Source organism: Tigriopus californicus, chromosome 10 (assembly GCF_007210705.1).
Source record: "Tigriopus californicus strain San Diego chromosome 10, Tcal_SD_v2.1, whole genome shotgun sequence".
Lineage (NCBI taxonomy): Eukaryota > Metazoa > Arthropoda > Copepoda > Harpacticoida > Harpacticidae > Tigriopus > Tigriopus californicus.
Window position 1 is genome coordinate 13,093,729 of NC_081449.1, and position 11,800 is coordinate 13,105,528.

Sequence of the window (11,800 nt, forward strand, 5' to 3'; positions counted from 1 at the left end):
AGGAGGTCACATGGACAAGGCAAGATCTGCTTGCTAGGGATAGCAGGTTCAAATCCCAACACTGGAAGAAATGATATAAAATTCCTTTTTATGTACGTGTTGCTTGATAGTGAGGTCAAAAGCAGCCCTTAGAACCTCCAGAACGTGTTGGTGCCTATGTTTTGGAAAGTATATTTGCAATTTTTTGTGCAAATTTGGTCGACTTTTTTAGGCTAATCTGCTGTCAATAAAGACCATATTTATCTGCAAATTTTGCCCGGCCCTATAAATAACAACTAAGCTCATGTGGTGATTACATTTTAATATTTGGTTATTTTTCTTTGCAGCCCCAAAAATCTGGTGATAAAACTGGTTATTTTTGGCAAAAGTTGGGTGATAATCGATCCACTTTATCCGGCAGCACTGATGGTATTTCGAAAGGAGGAAGGAGGACGCCGATTATGACAATCCAAACCTAATGTAACAAAAAAAGGATCGATTCGACGAGTTCGGAAAATCTCGAGGTCTGGAAGGATTTTCTACAATTTTTATCCATATCTAATGACTAGAAGAGATGAAGTTATTTTCAAAAAAATTGTGTCATACATGTGGTCCCCTGGGGTAATTTTTTCGTCTCGTCCGTTCATTGGGTCAATTTCGCTCTCTTGTATAAGTACAATGGCTAAGGCATTAAGCCTGTTGAGCAGGGATTGTGGCTTTGTGTTTCTGCGGAGCTGTTCCTTTGTGGGAAGTTGTTCCGTCCAGTTTAGGTTTGGTGATCATATCAAACATAGATAGAGTGCTTCTACGGTCCAAAAGTGGCCAATTTTGTTGGAACAAATTCTCATCTGAGCGGCGGCGACGACTTTGCCAACGAGATTTCAACTCTTCGTGAGCTTGTTCTCGCTCAGATTCGCTTTGCAAGGTTTCTAGATTGGTCAAAATTTTGAAGCCATATTCGTCCCGAGTCTGGATTGGGAGAGAGGATCCTGGTTTGCTGACGTAGAACACGCCCTGATCGGTCATTTTTATTCGGTGGCGGAAATCAATATCCCAATTGATGTTGCCTCGTGGTATGGTGTAAACTTGAAGCAAACGACTTGGACTTGCAGCCATTCTTATGCTTCGGTTCATTTTTGGATTCCAATAATCATAGGAGTTCTCCTATGGGAAATTATGAACGTGGTTTAAGAATTTTAAAAAAAAACTTCGCCGGATTATTATTACTATTGAGCTTTTGCTTACCTGTAGTGCGGAATTCGCTCTTAATTGCTTCTCATTGGCCAAGTACCTTTGGTGGGAGAGGCATTCATTGAGTTGTCCATTTAGATGAAAGAGAGAAGACCTCGCCGTGTTCAAATGACGGTCTGAAAAAAGATTGAGACTATTGAAAAGGACTGGAAATTAGTCGTTGAACGTTGGCGTCTTGAACCCTCATTTTCCATAACAAATGCTGATTCGTCTTCAATGACATGGGATAACTTTGTGCTCTTGACACATTAAGTTGTTGAAGAACAGTTTCCTTACCCCAATTATTTAGAATCTTGTCTCTGCGACGAGCTCCTAACGTTGTTCGGTACATTCTGCAACTCAAGATCAACAGAAAATTTCAGGCCTGAAATATTTGAATGTCATGTGTCAGCAAAAAATCAGTTCATGTCCTTGCTTTGATCCAAGCGCAAAGGTCGAAAACATTCAATCTGCTCTTCGTTATTAAGGTGTGACAAACCATTATTTTTATCATTAGCCAAAATATCTAACCAACACAAGTGCAAGTGATATTAAGATATACAATAATAGAACCATTTTTTAGCAATGTAAATGCACCAGGGCAACAGAAAGGTTTAATTTTGATTGAATGTTTTGTTTGCCCCCATTTACGATTTTGTCTTCACAATGCGCCACTTTGAATATCAAGAATACTATGATGAAATAAAAGCGATCACGTGCCAAGTATCGAGATGATTTTGGTTTTGGGGCACTAGAGTTGGAGGGTGCTCCTCACCCAGTCAGGGAAGCCAGCTATCTCTTCATCTATATCCCAATTCCATCAAGCAAGTTATTGTCCACTATCGGATTGGTTCTCCGTTTGCGGTTGTAGCTTCAGTAGCGTCTAAAAGTTTCCTGGAGATAGTACGGAGAGAAGGATCGGTCCGAGGACCTCTCTCGCGTTAGGGAATTGCTGTACCTACTAAACCAAGTGAAATTTTTTGGTGGTTTAGTTTTTTACGGAATTTTCTAACCGCCACAGGGAATGTAATCCCCAGTACTATTAAAACGAAAGGTTATATTTCGTCTATTTTGCGCCTTCTAATCTTGTTTTCAGAACTATTTAGAAGCTATGTATGATCTTATATGTTTTGCCTTATGATGAACCTCTGGCTAAGGTTAAAGGACATCCCAGTTTTACGATGAACCTTTATCTAAGTCTTTCTTATTTAAAGGATTCACCTTTTTACACATCATCGAACTTCAACTCTTCAGTCACACGAAATCAGAAAAGGTCCTACTCTCAAACCCGTTTTTGAGGGAACGAGAAAGATAGAAAAGCATCTTTAAAAGCATCCATGCGCTTTGTCCCAACACCTTTCGTACCTTCCAACTCATTTCCAGTGAATTGGAGAGCTGACATAAAAGAGTTTCCTGAACAAAAAGGGGGCCTATACATTTTTACAATAAACAGATCAAGCCCTCGGACGCGACAAACTAAGACCTCTACCTCTCCATTCGACATTTGTACACGACTAATTTGCAGATCATTCCTAACATATAGGCACACACACACCCATGTGGGAAAATGTGATTGTCAGGTCGTACCCTATCACAACCAACTAACCTGAAACCAACTGTGGTTAGTTCTTCATTGAAGACCCCTGGTCGAAGCCAGAGCCCAGTTTTTTAAAGCCAAGGAGTGAATCTTAGATCTAGAAGAGGTCGTACTATACTAAATAAGTTGGATCTTTTCTCGGTCTAAGATTCACTCCTTGGCTTTAAGAAACCGGGCTCAGCTTTCTGTTATGGAGAATCTCCATTGGAGATAAATGAAATCTCTCTCTCTCCATGACAGGTTCCTAGTGCTAGGGCGAGTCCGGACTCGAGCACTTGAGCCTTTTACTCGGTTTTGGAGGAATTGGCTGAACTCAAGTCTTTTAGGAAGGGCTCGAGTCTGGATTCGTCAAAACAAAATTGTTGTTTAGTTCTTTAAATTTCGCAAGAGGAGTCATTGATCAAGGAGGTGCCAAGAGTGTTTTCAAATATTTGGACCTTTGTTTAGAAAGGTGACAGATTTCTAATTCATGGCCTTTCCGGAATAGGGCATCAACTTTAAGTGATGCTTCATGGAGTTTTAGCTCGTCTCTATAGTACACACACACGCGCAATCTCATCGCATCATCAAAAACTCGGCCCTTGGGATGCGTCGTCAGTAAGCAAACATATTATTGTGCAAGTGTATGAGTCAATCGAAACTTCCAAAGCTACCAATCATTGAAATTTGTGCGCCCATCAACAATATGGAGTTCTACACGTCAAAATCAGCCTGGAATATTGAGAGATGAACCTTGCAATAAAATCCCAGCCGTCTTTAGACCTACCAAGATTAGCGCAAAAGGTTGCTTGTAATGCTTGATGAATTAAGAGACTTGTCGATTATCGAACATCCCATGTTTTTCATATTGTGCCATAGCTTTCCTGATTTGCTATTGATGTCTGAAAGTTAATAAACTAGTTATTCTTTGTCAAACAATTCCATGTAAGATGCTACTAATTGAGCTCTTGCTCGGATGGATTTGGAATGCGTTACTATATATGTTCGATCTTGCATTGAAATGGACACACGCTACTTCTAATGCAATAATAAACCATACCAAACAAGTTACAATGTATGATTTGTCATTCTGAAGTCTGCCACCATTGATAAATTATATGTAAATGCTGCAAGCAATTGGCGTGATATACCTTTTCACAAGTAGTTTTTCTGTTAGTTCCTGATCAAACCGATATCTCATTTCCCATTTCAAAACACGGCGAGGGAGAATCATTTTGTTCAAGGAGCCAAACGACCTTTTATAGTGGGACAAAATGGTGTTCAATTAAGTTCATAGATTAATAAAGTGGCAAACTTATCAAAATTGACCGTAATGTCTGAACATCTTCGATGTCAAATGTGCTTGAACACAAATCGTTAGAATTGTATCATCGGTAGCTGTTTGCATCTTTAAAGCATAGGCTAGTTTTCGCCAAACTGGTTCGTCGGTGGATGTGTTATTATAATGATTTAAATGGGTTAAATTAGGTTAAGTTAGGATAAATAAAGTTAGATAAGAATTTAACGTTCAACCAAAGAGGAGAACTTCCTATGAAAGCAGCGTATTGCATGATGACCTCGACATTAAAGAATAAGTATATAACTCGAGAATTGTCCAATGTGAGTGGAGACATCCAAGAAGTCTCTAAAATTGTAAGCCTTTTTTGACAGTAAATTGAATTGGAAGAATCGTCCAATCAAGTAGGATGATCGGTATGGAAAACATGGACACAAACTAAAGCATTGTTATGAGAGAGCCACACCAAAGACGGACTTAATGTTCCATCAAATTGCGACAGACATGGAACAAGCGCAGTAGGGTGCAACCACCTCTCTGCACACATGGCCCTGTTTCTACAGAATAAACAGGAGTATACGCATGACTTGATGCCTTGATTCAAACTCTATTGATTTATTTCGTAGTATGAAGTCTCATAAGTCACTTTCAGTACTACAAACATTATTCACTTTTCTCTGCCAAAGAAATCCTGAACCCTAAAAATGCCCAAATCAATGAATGGTGCTCAAATCAAAAGGAAGCTGGGTTTATTTATCTTATTATTCATCAATAACTAGTTGAAAATTCAATCTTATGATTGGCAATAGCTCAATCAAATCATGTGTAATACTATTAGACTTTCGGGTTTCAATCAAAAAGCTAAAATTTCAAAACCTGTCGAGGAGGTGAGACATATTTCACCTTACCTCTTACAAGTTTGAACTGGGTTAAAAATTGCTGCAATTCTAATTTGCAAAATGTTGGAACGACTTCAATGTCCAAAAGAAACTAGCCATTTCTGACCAATATATAGGGCTTGTCCAGTAAAGGAAATTCAAGGAAAAATGAGGTCCGGCACCCTGATTTTGGGCATTTTGAGGAGGGAGAACTAAGACAAACATTACAGTCAACTCTGACTATTCGCCCATTGAATTTTCAAAAATCGAGTGATTTCGAGTGTGCTATGTTACCAAACCCACCAAAATGAATATGTTTGATGTTAATCGGTGAACGCGCTATCAAATTGGCTCAATACCATAATGCTTTTTGCTTAGACAAGCATGTAAAATGGAGTAAATGTCAAAATTCAATGGATGCACCGCACGGTTTGGCTGGGCATGTTATCTTTGATTTTGCTCCGTGGAATAACGTCAGTTGTTCAATTATTTTTTTGGTTTGGTTTTTCAGGGGCTTTTCTAACCGCTACAGGGAATGTAATCCCCAGTACTATGAAAATGAAATTCGTCTATTTATTACCTTCAATCTTTATATGATATTTGGTCTACCAACGAATTTGAGTTAGCAGACTGATCTAGTCCTTGAATGTAGAGTTGATCTGGAATGCTATCTAAAAATTTGTCCAAGTCTGACTTGAAAGATGCTACCGGATCAACAAGGCCTACGTATTCCCTACGAATATCAGAGGGAAGCAATTTAAACAATGAAAACATTGTTCGACCTTGCCTGGATTCTCGAGGGCTTGAAGGTGCTTTCAAAACGCACATATATCCTCTACGGTCACTCGAATTGACCCTAAATCCCGGTTTGGGACAAAGCTCATGGATACGTTTGAAGACGTACAATATCAGATACCTTTCGTTCTCTCATTCCTGTGATGTTCCTAATGAAACATCTTTGGACCTGCTCGACCTTTTGCAAACCTGCTGAACTCATTGGAGCCCAAATGGGTGAAGAATATTCAAGATGTGGTTGAACAATTGACTTGTACAGAGTTAGCATCGTGATGCTGTCTCTGCACTTAAACATGCAATATATCCAACCACACATTTGAAAAGCTTTACCCACCTTCAACTGGATATGCTCATCGAACTTTCCATTATTTTGGAGGACTACACCTAAGTCTTTCATGCATGAGACCTGCTCCATATCTTAACCTCCATTATCTACAAGTGGAGTATTCAAAGGAGATGGCCCAAAGGTCTTTGAGCGGAATTTCATTCCGTTCAGGTCCATATTACTTTTAGTAACCCAAGAATAGATTATTTCTAGGTCCTTCGCAAGGCTAGAGGGAATCTTGGCCATTCCTACCAGAAACTAACTTTGTATCGTCAGCATAAGAAGAGACACTGGTAGCAATACTAAGCTTTTGCAGAGAGTTGCCTTCTTTGCTGTTTTTAATAAGAGCATATGATACTTAACAACTGAAATGAGCGAACCTGTAATAATTTCCGAGGGTTATGTAATAAATAATGTCGCACGTTGGACGTGACGACTGAGTGGGACTATTCATAGACCTCTAGAAACGGACCGACCACTCGTCTAGTGAAACAGTACAATGGATGGTGTCGTGGGAATTGATCACAAACCGGTTTATTGCACTTTGTAGTAGTGATGGGATCAAATCAAATTTCAAACCATTGTTGCCAAAAACCTTGGAAAGTAGAGCACCAACTGATTAAATCATAACCTAAAATGTCAAATTTGAGCAAAAAGCAGCCCTAGTTGCAATCTCCTTTGATTATCAATTTGGTCCCCATCAGTAGTGTCTAGAAATCTATGGAATACAATAAAAATTGGATATAAGAGCAGCTTTGGGGCCGTTAATTTCTGCTCTTATATCCAATGTGCTCTTATATCCAATGCTCCGGTTCCGCTCCTCCAGAGGCAAAACTGATGACAGAAAACATATTTTTAAGCTATAATTTGATGTAGTTTTACGGTCCAAACAATATGCAACCATAAAAATCGGCAAGGGAAATGAAACAAAATGCAAGGAGGGCTTCTGCCACGAGAACCACTTTTTCCATCAAGGAGTGGCAAAAGCTCCTTGCTGATTTGGCTGTAGGGTTAAGCACCAAATACGTAGTTAATTTGTCACAGAATTACATACTGGCTATGACGTTTGAAAAAAAACACGAGTTTCCGAATAAGCATGTTTGACTCCTATTTTTGTGGCAGCTTCGGTCAGGCATATCTTGGACAGCTTGTCAAAATTGGCAAGGAGCTTTTGCCGCTCCTTGATGGAAGAAGTGGTTCTCTTGGCAGAAGCCATTATGTATGATCATTATTTTTTTGAGAAAGCGGCTGAAAACTTGCTTTTATAAAATGGCTTAACCAGTTTCCATCGAAAACTTCATTGTGGAGCGCGGAAAACAAATATTTTGCCGCCCTCAATGCTGCTCTGAGATCCAATGTGGCCCAAAATTTTGTGCTCCTATATCCAATGCTACTTTACTTTACTTTACTACATAATTTGATTCGAGGAATCACAGTCCTGCTCTTACATCAAATTTTTATTGTATTTAAGTTGGGACACCCATCATCAGATGGCAGTTTGAGCCAGAAAGCTGCCATCTGACTCCAATTGAACAAACAAAATGACCATGAACATTATAATTCGAAACCAAAATTCCAAACTTGCGAACACATTCATCAAGGGTAGGAATATCTACAACGTTATTGCAGTATTCCAAGTTCGGCTTATGGAATGCTTGGAACACTTGGATGAACCTTCCACCCTTGATTTCTTGATTCTCTCCTTTCAACATTTTGCTCAAACTCTTCATATTCTGGAGCAATTTCTGGCCTTCATTGCCCTCAAATCCAGAACTGTGAAATGGTCTTTCACGGAAATGGAGCCGTTTGGGCCATAATGCGGTTTGGAAAATCTGTTTGATCAACTTAGAGCAGCAATGGTTCACACAACAGAAACATGGTTTTGTATTTGTTTATTAGATAGGCAGGAGTATCAGTGTCTCAATGAAAAAACTATTTGGCCATAGCACATACCTGACTCCCAAAAACAAATTCCCTACATACAAGGAATGTGAACTTCACTGAATGATTATAAGTTCCGTGTTTGTAGAACTGAAACTAACCTGATAAACCAATAAAGTTTTATGACAACCAAAATTCCATTTTAAATACAATCAAACAATGGATTTAGGTTGTAGGATTATAGCTTACAAATTCAAATTCACAAGGTTGCCAAATAGTTCATGGTCGGCGCTACAAAATAACAAATTGAATGCCATTGATTGTTGCCTAGTACACATTGAATCATTGAATGGTTTTGGTAACACTATTCTTCCCCCCCAAAAATAATAACCCAACAAAGTTGGGTACCTAAGAATAAGCTTTCGTCTATTTTTGGAAAAAGTCTCATTTATGAACTATTACCCAATGTGTTCTCCTCAGATCTTATAGTTCCTTCTGGTGCTAAAATTAATGGCTACCCAGACGTGATCTATAGGCTGCACTACAATTGCGTCAAGAACTACAGTGATTTTAGCACATCCAGTGCTTCCAAATCTTCATTGATAAGATTGTTTGTCATCTAAGGACATCATGCTACAGTTATTTAAAGACATGTAAGTCCAACACTCATTTGATGAAGATGACATTACATTGCAAGTGACAAAAATATGCAGATAATACAAAAAACATTTGGTGCCAACATTTTGTCATCAGTAAGAAAACTAGTGATACTTCCATCAAGGCATAACCAGAGGGCGCACTCGTATAAAATCCAAAAGCTTAACACTTCTCTATGGGGACGTTTAGGCAAGCTCTGGCAGGTTCGTTTGTTTGCTGGTACCAGTGTCAGTGATGCAATTTTGGGACTTCAAACACGTTTTTGAGAAGCTGACCCTTCTTTCACATTGCAATATGAGGAAAGGTCACCTTCGTTGAAACTAGTTTGAAACACCAATTTTGCATCACTGACATTGGCAGGCAAGTTTGTTTGCTAGACGCAGCGCTTGCCTAAATGTCCGAATACTGTTTTTATCCCAACTGCATTTTGGGACAGAATGACCTGCTGAGTTACCTCCGTAGCTTGGCAGCAAATAATTCCTTACAAATTGACCATTCCCTAATGTGACCTTTCTTATTCAAAACATCCTATTACCCTCACTCCACCCTTTATGGTTCAACTCCAAAAACATTAAAAAGAAAGCAAAGAGGGCTAAAGACACATTGATTGAGTGGTTTATTTTACTGCATCTCATTGGGATATTGAAGTAGCAAAGGAAGATGCCCAAATTTTGAGAGCTTGCTTGTACGTATGAGGCTGAAAAGCTCTTTGTTAGATTAAAGTTTCAGTTTATTACCCATTATCTTTATCCCAAAAAGGAATGGTTTATGTAGCATTGCATTTTAATAAACTGTCACATTTTTACTCAATAACATGCGTAAAATTGCTCTTTAGCAGAAAGAAGCTGTTTTTCGACTAATGTTTCATATTTATGAAATTTCAATTTTGATAATAGACTTTTCAAAACCTTTGAAACGTTTCTTGATCAATATTGAGACTTGTATCTTGGTTTTCTTGTACCTCTTCTGTATTAAAAAATGCCCCAGTGACCTCCCAAAATTTGTGCCGACATCATCAGGCAGCTGCTACTTCAATGTCCTAATATTAGTGAGTAACCATGAAACAACGTTTTTGGAGCAGATTGCTGCCTGTCCCTTTATCGCCAGTAACAACTCAGCAACTCAAATTGGGCCCTGAGATGGTGCAGGGTAAATGAAGGTCTTGTGCCCTGACAGAGCACGCCAAGCTGTCTTTGCTAAAAGATCCTTTCAAGAGGCGCTCATAGGTTCTTTAATTGGCAGGAGTGGGGCAAGTCTGACAAAAGTCGGCCTTGGGCAAGTCCCTTAGTTCTCTGGCTTTTTGCCGGACTAGAGTCTTTAGCTGAAATCAACTCCAGCAAAAAGAGTTGCCTGGATTTTATCAAGCTGAACAATCCTAATGAAATCCTCATTCAAGAGCTTCTTTCCTACATAGTTAATTCATGACAGACCACAGCCTGTTTCCTGACAAAATTTCGTGAAAAAAATTAATCTTTTTTTTCTTCTTTTAAGTCCCAACTCAAGCCCTTGCTAAGAAACTCCTGACCAGCTAATTTCTCAGGTTCAAAATTGAGTCAAAGAGCCAAGTGCACTTGGACTGGAGCATGAACAGGCTTTCTATGCTACACAAAAAATAGTTTACATTCTGCCTTTCAGAGGGCATTTATTGAACTAGCCACAACCAAATGTAGGGCCAATTGGGCCGATTTCGATTTTCATATTATTATGTATTTGAGTTGTTTTGGGCTGATTCTGTCAAAATCTTATTTGCAGTTGGTGACCCAGGTCATATAATGTCCGGAAAAGAAATTGCGTTCATAGCATGTTGCAAGTAGTTTATCTAGCAATCTGCCTTGTCTTTTCTACATTTCGTTTGTGCTATCTGACATTGGAATTAAGGGCCCACATTACTGGTTTGTTTGTCTTTCTCGTTGTGCGTACTCTTGGTCTTGTTTGCCTTATGCTCAAATGTTCTGACCAAACACAACATGAGAGCTAGTACAAAGGCAAACACGACACGACGAATTGAGTCAAGAAAACGGCAGTGACCCCATTCAAGAGAGAGGTTGTCAAATATTGGGCATGTCAGGAACGAGCAGAAAATTACCAAAAGGATAACAAATAATTCCTGAAACAAAAAGTTGGTCCATACTTAGCTTACAAGAGTGACTTAATCGGTGAGATAACAACTTGAAAACAATTGGCCAATGAAGGAAGTTCAGAAACGGCGCCACTGATTTCATGCTGTGCTTCCTTTCAGAAGACTTATTCCGAACCCCTCTTTTCCTCGTTACAGGCTGCTCCAGTCTGTACAAGTGACTCTTTTGCCAGTGTCGCTGTTTCAAAACTAAATTTGATTGATCTGGCATCCTGAGACGCAAGTCTGGTCCTTAAAGGAGAACCACTCATCATATCATATTGAATATTAAGGTTCAAAGGCAGCGATAAAACAGATTGCTTATTCTGAAAGTTGACGAGTCGTTGATCAGTGTGTTCATGAGGTCATATCATTGATTGATCAATTTCAAAATATGCAAAAAAAAAACGTTTTTTAATACTCTAACAAGCATGTACTCTGACAATCATCTCTTGAAATTGACTGTTTTTTTGGCAAAGAAAATGTCCTGATAGTATCCTGCCACGCCACGTTTAAATACAATCCAATAAAAAGTTTTTATCGTTCTGTCAATGCATCAGAAGCTGTAATCGTCCAATTATCTAGACTAATGATTACAGTTATGATCACACGATTCTCTTTGAAATAGTCATTGAAAATAAGAATGACCCAAGTAGAAAACGAAGGTTTAAGAAAATGCGGCAATCAAGACTGCAGCATGCCAAAAGTCTTTGTAACCCATATGATAAAAAAATATGTAATAAATATAAGATCAAAAAGCAGCATAATTTGAACAAAAAAAGTCAATAAAAGTACCAAGATTGCAATTTCATGATACTGTTAGACGTTTGGCTTTTTATTGCCAGCATAAATGTCCCTTTTAGATTTTTGCGACCTTGGTATATAATTTAAGGCTAATTACTGATCTTTTATGGGCATGACTTATGGTGCAAGCAAAAAAAAGCTATGTTTTCTAAATGGTCAAAATGACTGTCTTTCTATATTTTCGTCTTTACCCATCTTTTCTTCAGCCAAGATTTTTAAAAAGTTTACAATCCGACATTCCCTGTCAAATTTTGGTTACTAT

At 38.6% G+C, this 11,800-nt stretch overlaps 1 protein-coding gene across 2 annotated transcripts; it reads right to left on the reverse strand.

The window, feature by feature from the left end:
• Positions 1-296: 296 nt before the first annotated feature.
• On the reverse strand, positions 297-1,588 carry LOC131889331 (uncharacterized). Of its 2 annotated transcripts, XR_009374196.1 has the most exons (4): positions 1,507-1,588; positions 1,225-1,346; positions 586-1,143; positions 297-454 (listed from the first exon to the last, which is right to left on the reverse strand). XR_009374196.1 is itself a non-coding variant. In XM_059238416.1 (3 exons), the coding sequence occupies exons 1-3, from the start codon at positions 1,559-1,561 to the stop codon at positions 670-672; spliced, it is 651 nt and encodes a 216-aa protein (XP_059094399.1). In that variant the 5' UTR covers positions 1,562-1,588; the 3' UTR covers positions 306-669. The 2 variants fall into 2 exon arrangements, 1 of the variants encoding a protein (XP_059094399.1); XM_059238416.1 differs by having other exon boundaries at positions 306-1,143.
• Positions 1,589-11,800: the final 10,212 nt, after the last annotated feature.

Bases quoted from the DNA above. Each gene is read 5' to 3' on its own strand.
- LOC131889331 (XM_059238416.1), bottom strand. From the start codon at position 1,561: ATGTACCGAACAACGTTAGGAGCTCGTCGCAGAGACAAGATTCTAAAT. The intron at 1,347-1,506 runs GTAAGGAAACTG...ATCTTTTTTCAG, and splicing joins CAAGATTCTAAATAATTGGG to ACCGTCATTTGAACACGGCG. The intron at 1,144-1,224 runs GTAAGCAAAAGC...AATTTCCCATAG, and splicing joins GAGCGAATTCCGCACTACAG to GAGAACTCCTATGATTATTG.